At 49.6% G+C, this 18,848-nt stretch overlaps 1 protein-coding gene across 1 annotated transcript in view; it reads left to right on the forward strand.

The window, feature by feature from the left end:
- LOC103800315 (inositol 1,4,5-trisphosphate receptor type 1-like) overlaps nt 1–18,848 on the forward strand; it is a 147,359-nt gene that overhangs the window by 67,075 nt on the left and 61,436 nt on the right. Inside the window, 9 exon segments of the mRNA XM_009072691.1 lie at nt 917–1,168; nt 1,654–1,779; nt 2,509–2,637; nt 6,475–6,595; nt 7,940–8,124; nt 9,695–9,843; nt 10,703–10,814; nt 11,115–11,117; nt 14,596–14,622. Of these exon segments, the coding sequence (XP_009070939.1) occupies nt 917–1,168; nt 1,654–1,779; nt 2,509–2,637; nt 6,475–6,595; nt 7,940–8,124; nt 9,695–9,843; nt 10,703–10,814; nt 11,115–11,117; nt 14,596–14,622 (1,104 nt within the window).

Here is an 18,848-nt window from a genome sequence, read left to right on the forward strand (position 1 = left end):
TAAGAATATTTGATCTGTTTGACAGCACATTTGTGGATGTTTTGGCCTCCTCAGCAGGGGGAGCCCCAGGATCAGATTTGTCCAACCTGGTTTTTGGGCATCAATCCTCTAGATGGGTCAAAAACCTTCTATATTTTGTTGTTCACTTCAAAAACAGCTTCATGAGCTTCTGAACATGTAGTCAAGTTTGTGAGATGCTCAGCAGTTGCTGGGCCAGGGGGGCTCCCTTGGGGGTTGCCTTCTACATTTTATCACACTGTTGTCCCCAAATCCTGCAGGAGGACAGCCCTGGAGCCCTCAGCAGTGCCCAGCCTGGAGCAGGTCTCAGTTTGCTCCTTTTCCTTCCCTCCCTGGAGTCCCAGGAGGTCTGAGCTGCTCAGAAGTCATGGCCAGATGGGTGTCAAATGTTAGAGCTGGTAGAAATCTGCAGTGTGTGACTTCAAGTGTCACTCAGTTGCCTGGGGAGATGGATGGTGTTTGCTCAGAAGGGTGGAAGGAGTGAGCCCTGCAGCCCTCCCATCCGGAGTGGCCCAGGGTGGTGCTGTGCCCAGCTCAGAGCTGCTACAGCTGTATTAAAAAGTCAACTGAGGCAACATACGTGAAAGAAAAGAGCACAATGGAAAGTCATAAGCTTCTTGGCACAGCTTCTGTCTAAGCAGGCAGCTGGACTGGCTTTGAAGTGCCTCAGCAGCTCAGAAGTGGTAAATTCTTCAGGAGAAGTGTCCTGCTGGAGCTGTGTCTCCCGTGGAGGCAGCACAGGAGCAGTGCCCAGCTGACCCCGTGGGCTCTGCTCCTTTCAAGTGCACAAAGAGCAGCTTGTGGGGATTTGCAGTGTGACAGCCTCAGATTAGGGGGATGCTGTGGGGGGATCCTGGGCTTTGGTCTGCTGATGGAATGCTTTTCCCTCTCTTGGTAGCTGGTGAATGCAGGAGAAGACGTGTTGGTGTTCTACAATGACAGAGCCTCCTTCCAGACCTTGGTGCAGATGATGAGATCAGAGAGGGACAGGATGGATGAGAACAGCCCCCTGATGTACCACATCCACTTGGTGGAGCTTCTTGCTGTGTGCACAGAGGGCAAAAATGTCTACACAGAAATCAAATGCAATTCCCTCCTCCCTTTGGATGACATTGTGAGGGTGGTGACCCATGAGGATTGCATACCTGAGGTGAGGGCTGCTGGGGGCAGTGGCCTGTTTGGGTGTGAAAGGTGCTGATTTGGGGTGAGAGAGGGTTGATACTGGCCTGGGAAGGGGGTGATGCAGGTGAGCAGGGAGTTGGGAACCTGGATTCCTTTCCCCCCCAGTCAGTCTGGATAGTTAAATCCTTGTACCTCACCCTTAAAACTGGGGCTGTGATGCTGTGCTTGGTTGGTTTCTAGGGTTCTTGATGCAGACAGGTTTATGGATGTGCTGCTAACCCTGAGCAGATGGTTCTGCAGGACTGGAAATCATTACTGTGCTGACGTCTCATCTGCAGCAGTCCTGGTGGATTTTTATTGGATGGTGGCTTGCTATTCATGGCATTGAGTTTCACCAGTGGTTCAATAAAAGGAAGAAGCAGAATTACAAATGATTGATGTGGCAGTTTTAATGTGACATTCTATTCATTCGTCCCATCATTCAGGGTTATTAATTATTTCCTCTACTTTCAGGTCAAAATAGCCTACATCAACTTCTTGAATCACTGCTATGTGGACACAGAAGTAGAAATGAAGGAGATTTACACCAGTAATCATATGTGGAAGCTGTTTGAGAACTTCCTGGTTGACATCTGTCGGGTAATGTGTCTCTGTCATGGACCTGAGCTCAAACAGCTTCAAAGCAGCTGCTGAACACAGAGCAGTGAGAATGAGACATACCAGGCAGTCAGGGCACTGAGTACCCTGAGTGCTGTGTTCCTGCAAAATTTATTTGTGCCTTCTTTTCCCACTGCCTGTGGATTTCATTAGTCATATTCCATGGAACGCATTAATATTTTCCTTTTTAAGAGGGGAAAAAAAAGAACCCAAACTGAAGCTTGGCAAAGCCCCACACCCTCCTGCTCCTCTGTCCAGTGCCTTTTCTGTCCTGCCACCTGGGCTGGTAGCTCTGGCCAGGATTGCTGAGCTCCTTCCTGAGCACCAGTCAACGTTTTTGGCAGGTCAGGACAGATTTTTTCCAGGCTTGGCATTTGTTTGGCCATATGGCTCCTTGCCTGGGATTCCAAGTATTTCCCCATACGAAAGCATTACACCTCAGTCCTCCCTGCCTCACCACTTGCTTTCCTCTGAGGCACTGTGGTTTTTCCCTCCCTCCTAACCATCCTCTGTGCCAGCACATTATACCAGCAACAGTGTTGGCTTTGCTATAGTGTGTGCTGGAAATCCAGAGGTGCAGTGGCACAGATGTCAGTGTGGCAGGGAATTGCTGGGACAGGAACTATGTGAAATGAAGAATTCCAGTCAGTAAGGGTTGTTAATCTGCCTTGGTATGAGCTGCTCCTGACCCGAGGGTGATGTGTCTTGCAGGCTTGTAACAACACTAGCGACAGGAAACATGCAGACTCCATCCTGGAGAAGTACGTGACAGAGATCGTCATGAGCATAGTCACCACCTTCTTCAGTTCCCCATTCTCTGACCAGAGCACCACTCTGCAGGTAGGGCAATGCAGAGACACAGAAGGCAAAGTATGCTGCCCAGGCAATTGTGTTTATGCCACTCTGGTGCCATTGCCCAGTTAAAAAAACCCTCATGTTGCTATGAGGGAGCAAATATGTGACAATTCCTTGTGCACAGGATGTTGCTGTGGGAATGGAAAGATTTGTAGATCAGAGTACAAATGTTTTGCTAGAGAAGCTGAAGTGTCATGTTACTTCAGGAGTGGATTCAGTTCTGCTACCACTAAGACCACAGAGGTCCTGTGTGTCATAGAGTCACAGAGTGTTTTGGTGTGAAGGGACCTTAAAGTTCATTTAGTTCCACCTCTGCCATGGGCAGGGACACCTTCTCCTAGCCCAGATTGCTCTCAGCCCATCCAACCTGTCCTGGAACACTCCCAGGGATGGAGTAGCCACAACCTGAATTTCATTGTCAGGTTCCAGATGAGGAAATTGGGGAGAAAAGGAGGATTTGTCCCTGTTTTGTATTGCAGTTGCATCTAAGGGCTCTGGTCATCCCCTTGGCACCCCTGGGTCCCAGTACAGGTGAATCAGGTGCTGTGGGCAGGTGTGGCAGAGCTGACCAGCAGGTTTGCTCAGTGAGAGTGTGGCACGTGAGCTCCCTGGTAGTGGTAAAACAGGAGCACAGCAGCAAGGAGTTCTTGAGAGTGCCATGAAGGAGGAGAAACCTTTAGTAGCAAGTTCTCCAGGCTTTGGAAAAGGTGCATTGGAAAGTGTCTGGAGGAGTGTTGCATCACAGAGGGTGCAAAGGTGACTGATTAAAAAGCATATTTTATGGAAAGGTTATCGTTTCCATTAAAAACAACAATAGTAAGAGTTCAGTGGCTCTAGTGTGTGTAACTAAGCTGAGTAGTTTTGTGCCTTGTCCAAACCTTGGGGAAACACGAAGGGAGGAGCTTGGGAGAAGTGGCTGAAGTCAGAGTTCCAGTGCAGAACAGTGGTGTCAGGACATTGCCCTGATGTTTGTATTGCAGCACAAAGATAACATGGTGCTTTTATTCACAAATCATTCTCTGGGAGGAGTGTGGGTGGAGTGGTCAGGTGCCTGGCAGCTCTGGCAGGAGTTTGTGTGTGGTGGTTGTTGAAACAGATGCAACCTCATCGTGCCAAGGGCAGATGTTTGCAGTGCAAACTCCAAGTTTTACGGAATCTCAGAATGGTTTGGGTTGGAAGGAGCTTAAAGCTCATCCCATCCCACCCTGCCCTGGGCAGGGACACCTCCCACCAGCCCAGGCTGCTCCAGCCCCATCCAGCCTGGCCTGGAACACTCCAGGGATGGAGCAGCCACAGCTGCTCTGGGCACCCTGTGCCTGTGCCTCACCATCCATGGTTTTCCTTATATCTAAATTTTAGCCTCTTTCAGTTTGGTTAACTGATCTCCAAGTGTTTGGGCTGAGCAGCTTCGTTAGGATTGTGTCTCACCTAGTGAGTCTGAGCAGCACAGCAACTGATCTGCCCCTCATGTGACTTGAGCTGCTCTTGCCTACCACTCTGTGTGCTGATTTGATCAAAACTTCATCAGAGACATGAGAAACTGAGACTAGTCTTGTGCCCAAGGCTCTGCCCTTCTCTCTAGCATGGACCAGGGCTGTTCTGCTCTTAGTTGTTGTCTCTGAGCAGGCAGCGTTGCATTACACGTCTTTTCATCTTATTTTAGCCATCTGTTAATGTTATGTCAGCAGTTTTTCTTTAGTTTCTCAATCTCCCCCTCTGTCTAGCAGGATGAAGTCACTTAGTTCACTTCTTTTCCCATTTCAGTTGATAGATCTGTCAGTCTGTCTTGTCCTAGATTCATCTTTCCTCCACATCTTGAAGTTACCATCTCAGCTTCTCTCCCTTTTTCTGCCTGTCTAGACTCTTGCCCATAACCAGGGACTGTCCCACCTGAGGAGTACAGCTCATTGGACCACCTGCTGGGTGTAAATTCCTCCTCCAGGTGGGATTTTTCCCTCCCACCTGTGATCACAGAATCACAGACTGGTTTGGGTTAGAAGAGGAACCTTAGAAATCATCTCCTTCCACCCACTGCCATGGCAGGGACACCTCCCACCAGCCCAGGCTGCTCCAACCTGGCCTGGAACACTCTCAGGGATGGAGCAGCCACTGGGCACCCTGTGCCAGTGCCTCAGCACCTCACAGGGAAGAATTTCTCCCTAAAAGCCAATCTAAACCTTCTCTCTGACAGGGTAAAGCCATTCCAGTGTCCTGTCACTAGGGCAGCTGCAGTCAGTGCTACGTGATCCAGTGCTGCTGTAGGAGAGGGATGTGGCTGCTCTCCCTTGGGTTCAGTCCCTCCCTGTCCCTTCTGCTGCACCTTGTTATCTCACTTCTTCCCTGCAAGCCTCCTCTTGTCTCCTTTTTCATGTCACAGCTCGTTGGACTGAGATTGTGCCTCCTTTGAGTCAGGACCAGCCTTGCTTGTTCAAGGAACACCTTGTACATCTGTCAGGAAGTTCAAATAATATAAAATCAGGAGAACACAAATGTCTCTTCAAACAGCAGAGCCCCAAATGTCTCTTTAACAAGCACAGTTTGGCCTCTTTGCCTCCCAAGGCTGCAGCTGCCCAGGGCTTCTCTTCCCAAGTGGAGCTGGAGACAGGAGGAACATGGAGCAAATTAGCTCTTTGATTTATTGACCTAGTTTAGGCAAATGAAACAATCTTTAGAGGCTTTTTAAGACCAAAAAGTCTTGAAACACGAGCTGAAAGGAATATGTGGGTGGTTAAATCCAAGCAGGCAGGTACTTTGGGGGCTCTTGGTGAGCTCTGCTCTCTGCCATGGGTTTGGTGTTTGGCTTATTTCTAGAAAGGAGGATAAGTGTTTGCCTCTTAGCAATTCTGGGGCTTGAATGTTGATTCTGCTTTTGTAGTTTTCATAATGGTGTTGGATGAGTTAATCACCTAATAGATTTGGCTTTTTCCTCTAACTCCACGTTTTTCTTACAAACAGGCATTGCTGTTGGCCAGAATAAAAGAGGTATTTTCCCCCTGGTTCCTAAGTCTTGTGGTCTTTGCACTGTGGTGTAGTTCCCTTAGCTGATAGAAACATTCCATGGCTGTTAGGCACAGGGACACACAGGGTGTTCACTCTCAGTTGGAGGTATTTAAAGCAAAAAGTAAATTGTTCTGCTAAGTAACTACTCTGTAAAACCAAAGAGTTTTGGCCTCTATTGTTGGGCTGTTGTGGAGATGAAAGAACAGAGCTCGTGGGCACATGTGTGTTGGAGCAGCTCACCTGTCTGTGGTGGCAGATCACCTTGGGAAACTCGGGGATGAAAACCACACCTTGATCTGGGCTGATCCAGAGCAGCTCTAGTGTTTGCCACTAAGTACTCCCCGTGCTCCAAGCAGCAAACACACAGCTGGTTTCATAGTAAATTAGGTGCCAGCTAATAATGCTTGAAATGCTGAGTTCTCAACTCTGGAGCTGTAGCCAAGTCCCATTTACCTGTGGACTCCTGAGTCAGCTGCTGGTCAAGACCAAAAGCAGAATGTGTGACAGGTGTGCTGATAGCTCTGATTAACCAGATGAAGGTGACTGCTTATTTCCTTCACTTAGTCAAGCCTCAATTACCAAGGCTTTGTGCTGTAGAAGCTCCTATTTCATGTTTCCCTTCCAGCTCTGGTTCCCACCCTTCCCATTCAGTTGATTGTGTGGTAGATACCTTGGCTACAACCTGGAGTTGCCCAACAAGTGGCTGCAGACCAGTTAGAAGTGACTGGTGTGCAGAGTTCAGCTGGGAACTGCTGTTACCTCGAGGTGCTGCTGATCCATGTGAGTGTGAGGAGTTTGATTCTCTTTCCCCTTGTGTTCCAGACTCGCCAGCCTGTGTTTGTGCAGCTGTTGCAGGGGGTGTTCAGGGTCTACCACTGCAACTGGCTCATGCCCAGCCAGAAGGCCTCAGTGGAGAGCTGCATTCGGGTCCTCTCAGATGTAGGTAAGAAGTGCATGTGTTGACAACTAACTGTTCACACGTGGTCCCCCAGAATTTGCTGCTCAGGTGTCATCCTCCCATAAAGTGTGCAGTCCCTTCCCCCAGGTGCTGCTCGTGGGTAACCTGTGGCCAAGGTGTAGTACCAGGTGGTGCTGATGTAAGGTTGTGGTTGAGCAATAGGTGTTGTCACTGTCACCTGAAGTGCTTTCTCTATTTAACCTCAAAGCTCTCTGCAGTCCTGTTATCTGCAACAGGGAGAGAGTTTGCATAGAATCACAGAATCATTGAGGTTGGAAACAACCTCCAAGACTGAGTCCAACCTGTGACCTACCAGCACCATTTCACCTAGACCAGAGCACTGAGTGCCATGTCCTGTCATTCCTTGAACACCTGCAGGGCTGGTGACTCCACCACCTCCCTGGGCAGCACATTCCAGTGCCTGACAGCCCTTTCCATGGAGAAATTCCTCCTGATGTCCGACCCGAACCTCTCCTGGTGCAATTGAGGCTCTTTGTCCCTTTGTCCTGTCCTTGTTCCCTGGGAGCAGAGCCTGAGCCCACCTGGCTGCACCTCCTGGCAGGAGTTGGGGAGAGCAGAAGGTTCTCCCTGAGCCTCCTTATCTCCAGGCTGAGCCCTCACATGTCCCTCAGCCTCTCCTCACAGGACTCTGTAGACCTTTCCTCAGCAGTGCTACTCCTCCCTGTAAATTTGCTCCACTTTTAGCAGCAAGAAGAGTAGTTTGTACTGCTGAGAGGTCAAATTCTGTTGGTGATGTGTTCACGTGTGCCAGCACGAGTTGGGAGTGTGTGTAAGGACAGATTCCTACTCCCACACTTGAGAGACAGTAAACAGCTGTGAGGTGTGAAAGCCTTTAAACATAATCCTGCACAGGCCTGACCCAACACACAGGCACTGAGCACTGTGTTGTGTAAAATGCACACAGAGTTATGGAAAAGCCCTCTAAGATCAAGTCCAACCTTTGGCAGAGCACCACCTTGTCAACTAGAGCAGAGAACAGAATCATAGTATCAACTGGGTTGGACAAGACCTCCAAGATCATCAAGTCCAACCCTACAGAGTACAGCATCCAGTCACTTCCTGAACACCTCCAGGGATGGTGACTCCACCACTGCCCTGGGCAGCCCCCTCCACTGGTTTACACCTCTTTCTGTGAAAAAATTTTCCTCATGTCTAACCTAAACCTCTCCTGGTGCAGGTTGAGGCCGTTTCCTTTCATCCTGCCAAGGAGAGGTTGTGGAAGGAAGGAGTTGGTGGAGGAACTGCAAGTAGAGGTTGTCTTGTTCATGAGCTCAAGGTCTCAGTTGTTACCCATCTGGTTTGTTGCAGCAAAAAGCAGAGCAATTGCCATTCCCGTGGACTTGGACAGTCAGGTGAACAACCTGTTCCTGAAGTCTCACAACATCGTGCAGAAGACGGCGATGAACTGGCGCATGACGGCGCGGAACGCGGCGCGCAGGGACTCGGTGCTCGCCGCCTCCAGGGACTACCGCAACATCATCGAGAGGCTGCAGGTGATGGCACAGCACCCTCCCTCCCCTCCCTCCTGCACGGGCTCACTGCTGTGCCTGCTCCAAAGGGAGGGATTCAATGGGCACAGACATCTGGGAAGGGACAGGTCAAAATGCCACACAGTGCTCAAGTTAGTTGATGCTGAATCATAAAAGGTTAAGGGGTTGGAATGGAACTCAGAGATGATCCAGCCCCAAGCCCTGCCCTGGGCAGGGACACCTCCCAGCAGAGCAGGTTGCTCAAGGCTCATCCAACCTGGCCTTGAACACTGCCAGGGTTGGGGCAGCCACAGCCTCCCTGGGCACCCTGGGACAGTGTCTCATCACCCTCACAGGGAAAAATCTTCTTCCCAAGATCTAATCAAAATTTCCTTATTCCAGTTTATACCCATTCCCCCTTCTCCCATCCCTGCAGCTTCTAACTGTATATAAATTCTGATGTGAACTGTTACATCAGGACAGTTGACTGTGCCCAGCTGATGGGTATGGGAGCTCACCCTGGGAGAGCTGCTATTTGGAGCTAGTGATACTTTCCTTGTTCCACCATTAGTGATATTCCTCTGATCAGGATTTGCTCATCACAACCTTCCAGACTCCTTCAGTGCTTTGCTTCTTGGACATCAAAGCTTGTGATACAGCAAAAGGTGCCACAGCCCTGTCTGGGAGCCACTGCAGAGCTTGGAACAGGTGGATTTACCAGTTCCTTGGGAGCTCATTGCAGCCACAGCCATTCCCTGAAACAGTGTGTGCATTCCCACATGGTTTAAGCTAAAAGGGTTCGTTAGTCATGGCACTTCATGTTAGAAACAGAGGCTGATGTTAGGACCATACTCTGTGGTCACAGTGCAGACAGTTCAGTAAGGCCTTTTTCATTTCACATTGCACTGATCATCTGGAACATTGCCTTGATCCTTTGAAGGTCCATTCTCTGGTCCAAAGCTTTTCCTGGCACCTAGTTCTCTCTAACTGTACATAATTTTATCACCTAATGTCAAGCACTGCCCAGCACAGGCTCACTGCAGCAGCTTGTCCCTCTTTATCCACTCCTGTCCATTTGTCCAGTTCAGTTTGATTCAGCTTCCTCTCTGGCTTCATAGGGATTTGTTTTCTGCTAATTTCAGTATTAGGATACATGTGGTTTAATTTCTAAGGTAGCTGCAGCTTTCCAAATATTGAGGAGATGGGCATAATTTAATTTTTTTGCATAATTTTTGCAGCAGTTCTACTTTCTGTCAATTTTTCTCGGCAGAAATAGGCTGATCATTATCACAGAGTCTCAGTGCAGCTCTGAATCTGCATTTTGCTTCCTGCATGTTACCAACAAGAGCCCCTAGGAGGATGGTGAGGGGATTTGAGTGAGCTGGTGGGGCACTGGAAATCAGAGCTTCTCTTTGCATCACAGCTATTAAGCAGTAAAACTCAGTCTCACCTGACCAAACTCTGAGGCCTTCAGTGTAATTTATTCAGGCAAGACAGACCTAATTGTCCTGTCCATCTTGGGTGATTTGTAGCATTATTTTGCCTACAGATGTATGTAATGTTTGTTTGAAATCTGTCTCTGGTTGTGTTCTAGGACATAGTATCAGCCTTAGAGGATCGTCTACGTCCCCTGGTGCAGGCAGAGCTGTCAGTGCTGGTGGATGTCCTTCACAGGCCTGAGCTGCTCTTCCCAGAGAACACAGATGCCAGGAGGAAATGTGAAAGTGGAGGTTTCATTTGCAAGTAAGTTGTTTTGCACATGTGACTTGTTGGGGTTTTGTTACACTTTGCCTTTTCCCACTTTTCCTGTGCCCTGTGGAATGGATCCCTCTTGGTAAATACTTAGAGATACCTGTGAAACACAGGATTTCATGGTGTGCTAAATGCAGTTTGTCATTGGAGGGGAGAAAATTGCTTGTGGGAATGGGGGAAGCCTGGGTGATGTGCTCTCACATCTAATGCTTTAGTGTCTGTACTTGCAGGGTACAAATGTCAGGGCTAGGAGTCTAACTGGGTCAAGTTTTGAGCTGATCCCAGTTTTTACTACCTGCCTTCACCCCTAGTAGTGGTTGTGAGGTCCTTGAGGAATGTCAGGACAGCTGTTGTCACATGCAACACCCACAGTTAGAGGGAAGGAAAGATCACAAGGTCATTTAAAGGGCAATTCCAACAGATCCAGCCTGATCCACCTCCTGGAAGGATGGGCTGTGTAGAGTTTATGGAAGTTAGGTACTGAGGAAGCCCCAAGTGCTGGGTGGGATGGAGTTTGGATTGCCCTACCCAAGGCTCAGTGTGGTTTGAAACAAATTAGTATGTGGAATAGTTTTCTGACTGTTAAGTGCTGCTTGTTCTGGAGGAACCAAATCCCACTGCCTCCTTGGTGCTGTTGTAGTCAGTGTTCATCTGGCTCTCCTCCTGCCCAGGTTCCTTCTCAGCTCCCCCTGCTGCAGTGCTGCTCCTGAGAGCACGTTCCCAGCTGCTTGTGTAATGCTATGATATAAGACTTGGTTGCTGCATAAACCAATTAAGATAACTACATGTATCTTAGCCCCATTTTGGAATATTAGCACTAACCCAAGCTGTGATGGATTGCTTTTTTCAGGTTAATTAAGCACACTAAACAGCTGCTGGAGGAGAATGAGGAGAAACTGTGTATTAAGGTATTACAGACGCTCAGGGAAATGATGACCAAAGATAGAGGCTACGGAGAAAAGGTAACGTGTCACAGTCCATCCTTCTCTGCTAAACACTGTTCACTCAAGGAGAATACAATTCCTGCTCTTTCCAGCTGTTCTGTGTGTCTAAGCACTTCTGGGCTGGAGCAGGAACAAAACATTTGGAGCCAGCCAATAGCTTTCAGATCATATTTGAAGCTAAGCTTGTGTTTGTTGCTGTTGTACTTGAGACTGGCAAGTTTAAGTCTAATTCCTGCAGTTGCTGGCACTTGGCTTTGTTACCATTTTATGAAGGTTTTAACTTCTTTGTCTGTGTTCTGGGTCTAGGTGACTCTTTAGCAGGTTTCTAACTTCTTTATCTGCTTTCTGGGTCTAGGTGACTCTTTAGCAGGCCATGTTAACCCTGCAACAGGAATGTATTTTGTAGTTAATTTGTGTACATCTGAGTAATCATCTTGTTGTGATTTATGGATGTAAACTGTCTGTACACCCACCCATGGTTTCTCCTTTCCCTTTCCTACATACCACTCCTGTGGTTGAGAAGATTTTCCTGTGTGTACAGACCTATTCTTTATTTACATCAGCAGAGTGTCTGCACCCATATGTTTGTGTAGCTAGACATTGCTAGAGTCAGCTGAGACGAGGATTTGGAGATTATCTCCTGGAATTCTAAGCAGCCTAGGCTCCTGCCATGCCACACAGTTGGTGCACAGAGCAGCACACCCTCCAGGGAAGGTGCTGGGATGGGGACTGGGGGTAGCAGCAGTGGAGGGACACTCACTGCAACTGGGAGACAGAGCCCAGGAGCAGGTGGTGTCTCATGTTCAATTCTCCCTTGCAGCTGGGTTTCAAGTTGTTGCCTAGTGCTAGACTCAGAGCCAAAAAAAAAGGCCAAAACGTCAGAGATGAGTTTCATAAGAGCAATAATTGCTTGTAGCTGTGGCTGCAGCCGCAGGGGAGGGCGAGAGACGTGGGATATGCTCTGAAGGCAGAGGAACCCACAGCATCAGGGCACCTGGGATGGCACACGTGAGCTGGCCCAGCTGGCAGGGAGGAGGAGGAGGGGGCAAGAGCAGAACTGGGTGCTGTGGTGCCAGCTGAGAGAGGCAGGTGCTGGCACACAGGGACCTGGGCAGGGAGTGACCCCAGTGAGGAGCCTGGTGCATGTGGGTGTGCACGTGCACCCTGTGGGCTGTTTCCAGCACTCCCTGAGAGCACTGGGAGACTCCCAGGAAAATGCCCCAAGGGTAGGGATGGCCTGGGGTGTGCTCCCTGTCCTGTCAGGAATGTTCTTCCCACGTGCTGCCCCTTGGCTCCAGGGACCAGCCCAGCTCCCATCTCCAGCCCAGCTCCCATCTCCAGCCCAGCTCCCATCTCCAGCCCAGCTCCCATCTCCAGCCCAGCTCCCATCTCCAGCCCAGCTCCCATCTCCAGCCCAGCTCCCATCTCCAGCCCAGCTCCCATCTCCAGCCCAGCTCCCATCTCCGGCCCTGCTCAGCTCAGCTCCCACCTGGGCATTTGCCTTTCACAGTTGCAGTGGTTTGGAACAAATTCTTTGCCTTGCAGTGCCCTAACCAACTGCAGGAGAGCAGTATCTCTGGGATGGGATGGGGAGCAGAGTGGGTAGGGAAGGGCACCAACTGCAGGTGTCACCTTAGAGCACATTGTCCTTCTCTGCTGTAGTGACAGAATGGTGTGCTGGGGCATCTCAGCACGAGGTGCAGCCTTGTGGGGACCTTGTGTCCTCTCCTCAAGGTCCTCTCAGGAGATATCTGACCTGGCTGTGGCCAGCAGAAGTCAGTTTGCTCCTGCACAAGGGAGTTTGGCAAGTCCAGAGTGCTGTGATATTTCCTGTTGCCCAACACTGGGGGGTGTAAAAGATTAAGTGTAAGCATAGGTTAAGTTTTACACTTTGTTAGCACATCAGTCTGTGTCCTCCTGTTCAAAACAGCCAGGAGAGACTGTCCAAGGTCACCTTAAGTAATAAAAACAGGAGGTGATGTATACTATATATACACCATCCACCAGTGAAAGCCAGATGAGAGCTTTGAGAGTTTTTCCTTGTAAATGCAGGCTGACACTCAGATCGTCCTAAGTGAAGTTAATTTCTAGGAGTTCCTTAGACTAGATTTTACCCATTTGGGTGATTTGTACAAGCTGCAGTTAACAGAACTTGCCCCATTTGGGACATGGAGAGCCCCACAAGATGCTAAAAATCTTCCAAGTGTAGCCAGTGCCTTAATTTGTGAAGCAGGAGCTCAGTTGCATAAGGCAGGAGGGGCACATGCCTCCCTGAGAAGTGGATTTCCGAATGTGGAGCAGCAGCTGATTGCTCAGAGATAGACTGTGAGGAGTAGTGGAACAGCTTTTGCTGTCTGGCTGTGAGCAGTGCACTCGGATTTGTTCTCCCTTCTGACTCACAGAACTGAATTTAGTCACCACCTAAAAGGCAATACCTTTTGTTTTTAAAATAATCCCTGAGTGTAAAAAAAAAAAAAAAAAAAAGAGGAAAAACCCCTTTGGCACCCATTGCAAATCTTGGAGTCCCTGCACACGGTGGGTTACACACAGAGGTGGCAAAACACACCTGTGACCAGCACATTGATCTCATGGGCAGTATTGCTTGGAGGTCAGCTGGGCACAGAATCCCAGGCTGGATTGGGCTGGAAGGGACCTTTAAAGACCACTCAGTTCCACTTCTGCCCTGGGCAGGGCAGGGACACCTCCCACCAGCCCAGGCTGCTCCAGCCCCATCCAACACTCCCAAGGATGGAGCAGCCACAGCTGCTCTGGGGCACCCTGTGCCTGTGTCTCAGCACCCTCTGAGCAAAGAATTTCCTCCTAACATCTGATCTAAACTTTCCCTGTCAGTAGAATCCCACTGCCCCTTGTCCTGTCGCTGCCAGAGCTGCCAGCAGTCACTCCAAACTCGTGTTCAGCAGCAGAGCAGTGGAAGTTTTGGCATGGCATGTGATTCTGCTGCAATACCATGTGGTGCTGGCTGGGACAACCTGAGTTACATAAAGACTGTGCTGCTCCACTCCTGCTTCCCCTCCCAGCCTGGATAACGAGTGCCTCAGCCTCCCGGCCCAGCGTGCCCTGTCTGGGTGGAAGCAGTGAGAGCAGTGCCTGGGTGGCACCGCTGGCTTTCCTCTGCAGCACACAGACCCCGTGGGGAGAGCACAGATGTACAGCAGCCTGTGGGCAGGCTCAGAGTTTTCCATCCTGCTCCAGCCTCCTGGCTTGGCAGGCACTCAGGATGGCTCAGTGACGGGAGCAGACTGCCGCGCGTTTAATAGGCACAAAACTTTACTACGCTGACAGTGTAGGCTAGACCCAAGTTTTTTACTTTGCTGAAACATGTCATTCATGCACTTCTCTGGGTGCCTAGCAGCTGACTTGCCTCGGTTCTGCAGGACTTCTGTTTTTAGAACTCCATTTCTCTTCCCAGAGTGGGGATGCAGCCCCTGCTGCTGCTCACAGCCCTCGCTCGTGACGGCTCTTGTGCCCAAGGGTGAAGTTCTTGGCTCGTGGTCAGCCAGGCCTCGTGCTCTGTCTCTTGGCAGAGGAACAAAGCCAGGGCACATCCTGCCTCCCCAGCTCCCTGGCACAGCACTCCCAGCAGTGTCTGTTCCCTGACCCCCACAGCCCAGTGCTGGCAGATGCTCCTCGTGCCCACTGTAAAACACTGTTGGATTTGCAGCCTTTGAGTGTTAAATGGTTTGTAAGATCCTAACGTGAAATTTGTGTGTGGTTTCTCTCACTAATTTCTCTCACTAATCCTTGCTTTCAATTCTTCCCCTTCTTTCTCTCCTGGCAGATTACCATTGAATTGGATAATGCTGAGGTTTTAATTTTATTTCTTTTCTCCAGTGTTGTTTCTATGGTGTTTGTTTTACCAGTAGCCCTGTGCCCTGTCCTGTCTCCCAGCACTGAGCACTCTGCTCTGTACTGCCTGTGTCAGTGGATTAATTCTCAGTCTGCCATGTGTCTACTCTGGGAATAGTTACCATAACTAATTCCACATGTCATTACTTAGACTATTAGCCCAAATGAAGTTAGAGTTCTTGATAGTCTGCAATCTGCTGGTGCCAGAGTAGATCCCAGAGAGTTTAGGATCAGATCTGGAGGATCAGCTGCTAAATGTCAGCATTTAGCACTTGGCCACCACTCCTGTGTCAGCAGGGAACAGGATGTTTCTTCTGATTTGGAAGAGAGTCCTAAATGTCACGTTCAGGCAGGAGGTGGGAGGACCTGGGTGTAGTGGGACTGGAGAGGGGCAGGTCCTTGTGCAGAAACTGAGTGGTTGTACCAAAGAGGTGAGAGCCAACAGAGCACCTCACTGTCCTTCCAGCTGCTGCTCAGCCAGGTTTGGTGTGTGAAGCCACGTCAGAGAGTCAGTTGGGTTGTGAAAACCATGTGCTGTACCATGGAACTGCTGCCCTGAGAAGCTGCTCTGCCCTCAGCCCCAGGCCCTCAGCTGGAGCTGCAGCTGTGCCTGTGCTGTGTGGAGCTGTTTCCCAGGCAGAACAGCTCTGAGTGTAACTGAAATTAAGCTTTCTAAGGACTCTCAAGAGCAGTGTGTCTGGTCGGGGCACCAGGGTGGAGGGAGCTGAGCTCTCTCTGCTGCTGCAACTTCCTCATCAGCTCAAAAAAACCCTCGTGTGGGTGTGGAATTTGCATAAATGTATAATACTGAGAAAGTGATTGACTGGCACCTTATTTTACTGAAATACCAGGGAAAAAAGAAATATTTCCCTCTCAGTGCTTTGTTTCCTGCCTTCTCTCCCAAGCCAACCTTTGATTTGGAGCAGCATTCAACCACTTAAAATGGTACTGCTCTTTATTCAGTGGAGTAGATAATGAAATAGGGGATGAATTGCTTTCTGTATGAATTAATTTTGATGTTAATCACCTGAATTCTCTGGGTAAACTTCATTCTGAGAATGAAATAATGTTTGGGGACTTTGCCTAATGAAATAGCTTTGAAATCCAAACTAGAAGTAGACTAAAACTGTACAAATGACCGAGGGCTGACCTTGGAGGGTCTTCTCTGTTGATCAGGGCATTTAGGGGAGGGAAGGAGCAGAATTCCTCACCAGGACAAACTGGAGTTGTGGTTTTTTTGGTTTGTTGTTAACTGAGTCTCTGGTTGGGGTGCACAGACCTTGCTGTGCCCTCACCATCAGCTCGATGTGCACTGTGTTCCCTCTCCAGGCTGGGGCAGAAGGTCCAGCCAGGACCTGAGCTCCCTTCCCTAAGAACAGTGTCATGAGTTTCCCATCCCTTGGTTCATCCAGAGTTGGATTTTGGCCTGGAAGACAAAATTTCTTGTTGCACATGTTCACTAACTGCCCTGCCATCCCCTCTGATGTACAAGGCAGTTCAGGTGTGTCTCTGAGCTCCACCAAACTTGGGGCATTGCTTAGCTCCAGAGGTGCTCAGGTGTGTGTGTCCAGTTCCCTTTGTTGTTTTAGCAAACCAAGACTTTCCCCCTCTCACCTGGGCAGCCTGCTCTATTTGGCCAAGTTCACCTGTAGCACATGAACAGTTCCATCAGGCCAGACCCTTTGGGTGATGTGCTGCTGCAGCTTCCCAGAATAGCATCTAGATACATAATTTTGTCTTGGAGGAACTTCAGAGAGAAACTTGAATTGTTTAATTGCAAATTAAGTCATAATGTGAAAGTCTTTCCCTTTCAGTTTCTGGCTGTAATGTGCTGTCTTTGCCTGCAATAAATCAGCAGGAGTGTGCAGGAGCAATTGAGGGTTTGGTCTGGAGGCTGTGAAGGAGGAATTTTATTGCTCCTTGATGGAGCAAGTGTGTGCAGGGAGCAGGTGTGTGTGCTACCCTCAGCACTGGCTCTGCAGGGAAAGGATTTCAGGTGGGTTTTGTAGCACTGGCAAGTCCCAGAAATCCTGGGCTTACCTGTTTTCTTTTCCCTCGTCAAGCTATAAATATTTAGAGCCAGAAATACAAAACTCTCCATTATTAGTCAAATTATTCACTTGCTTTTCTATCAAACTATGCTCAACGTAATTGTTTTGATCAGCTGAAATGCTCCTTGTTCCCTTGGGGGGAAAACTCCATTGAAGTAACTGTTTCTGGCATGATTTCATGGTACTTGTGTGACTGTTTCTGTAGGCTGAGTTCCCTTAGTTGTGTACTGCAAGGGAATTCCAGAGAGCAGTGGGTGCAAAGAACGAAGGACGTTAAACCTGCCAGGAGATCCAGGTGTTTGCTGGTGAAAGTTGTGATAGCAAATAGGAGTTGCAGCCCCACTGAACACTGGTGTGACTGCAGAAGGGAGTGTCCTTTGAAGTGGGTGAACAATGCTGGAATTCACCCTGATGGTAGGAAATCCCCTGAGAACAGGAAGGATGCTGCAGGCTGTGACCTGAGCAGGGGGTCAGCCCCAGCGCTGGGCTGAGCTGTTGAGGCTCCTGGAGGGTTTGGGGTGCTGGAGAGGTGAAGAGAAGGGGTAGTGCAGGTTCATGCTGTTGTAATTCACATGTTTTTATGGAGGAGTTTTCTCTAATTCCCTTTTGTTGGGAAATGAGGGGCAGGAAGGAGCTGAGTTTTAGAAGAAGCAGTCTAGTGTGGTGTGTGTTTCCAACATCCATGTGCTATGTCTGAGGACCATGATCTGGTCCAGCAGAAATACAGAAGGAGCATCTTTAGGTTCTTGTACATGTGTTTTGAAGTCTGCAGCATCCACTGTGTCAAGGTTTTTCTTCAGGGGACAGAAATCAGGCTACATTGAGAGACATTCTGCAGTATTTCCAGAACATTCAGGTTCCTGTAAGCTTGTGAAGGTGCACAGACCATTGGGAGAAGGAACTGCAGAAGGCTGGCATTAAATTAAAGAGCCAGAAAGGTATCTTGAGAGATGGATGAGAAGCACAATTTGTTTTGCTAGAAAACCAAAACCATGAGAAACTATAAATGACTTTGCACCATGGTTGTGTTGGTTCTGTCCTGATCTAGAGGAGTTTTGTGCTCAGAGCTTGGCATTTGGAGTGTGCTGGAGCTCCTTTTTCCTTCCTCTGGAGCATCAGGAGAGTATTAGGAGCTGCAGGGTATGACTTGAGCTGAAGAGGTGACTGGGGTGGGCTTGGCATTGGCTCTGTGCAGGTGTCTCAGGTGATGGAGTGGATTCCCCCAGGGCAGGACACTGTGTGTTGTCCTTTAAAGCCCTCGGGCTGAGTCTCTCTCGATGGACTCCTTACTGGGCTGGAACTGCTGTGATCTGTTCCTGAAGGAGCTGTTGCCTGTGCTGGTGTGTCAGGCAAGAGGTTCAGGACCAAGGTCAATCTTTCCCGAGGGCCATCGAGTGTGAATCTTCACACACCAGTGCTAGCTAAACCCTGCCTGGAATTAGACACAGACAGCTTCATTTACTTCTAATTCACTCCCCAACCCACTCAGAGGTCTGGGCGTGATGTGAATGCAGATCTGATGGTGTTCACACTGGGCTGAGCTGGGGAGCTCCACCACAGGCTCCCTGTGCTCCAGGACAGCTCAGCTCGCTCCGCTCCGACCGCTGCACCACGTTCAGCCCGTGCTCAGCTCCCTGTTGTGGACAGCCTGGCCCAGTTTCCACCAGTCTAAAGCCCAGAGGTCCTGGGGAGAGCACGAGTGTGATGCCCTGGCAGGGGAGCCCGGTTGGTGCTGACCTGCAGGTGGCACGCGCAGGATGCCGAACGCGTGGAGAGATGCCCTACTTTGCTTTTTGCCCCCCTCCTTTTCCCCCCCCCAGCCACATTGCAGTGAGCTGTTCTGCTGGGCACCTGCCAACATTCAGGCAGCAGTTACATAAGAGGAGGTTTTTTTCCTGGAATTTGGGCTCGCTGCTGATGTGTGACCTTCAGCAGTAATTGCCAATAAAGGCGGTGGAGATGCTTCCAGGCCCCGCGGCCGCCCTGGCCCATAGCCCGCGCCGGTAGCTCCTGCCTGGGGCTGCTGCTGCTTCCCATGCCTGTCCCACTCCAGCACAGCTCTGGGGCTTTTACTGCCTCCCATGCTGTCCCACTCCAGCACAGCTCTGGGGCTTTTACTGCCTCCCATTCTGTC

The sequence above is a fragment of the Acanthisitta chloris genome, unplaced genomic scaffold (assembly GCF_000695815.1).
Source record: "Acanthisitta chloris isolate BGI_N310 unplaced genomic scaffold, ASM69581v1 scaffold13244, whole genome shotgun sequence".
In the NCBI taxonomy this organism is placed as follows: Eukaryota; Metazoa; Chordata; class Aves; order Passeriformes; family Acanthisittidae; genus Acanthisitta; species Acanthisitta chloris.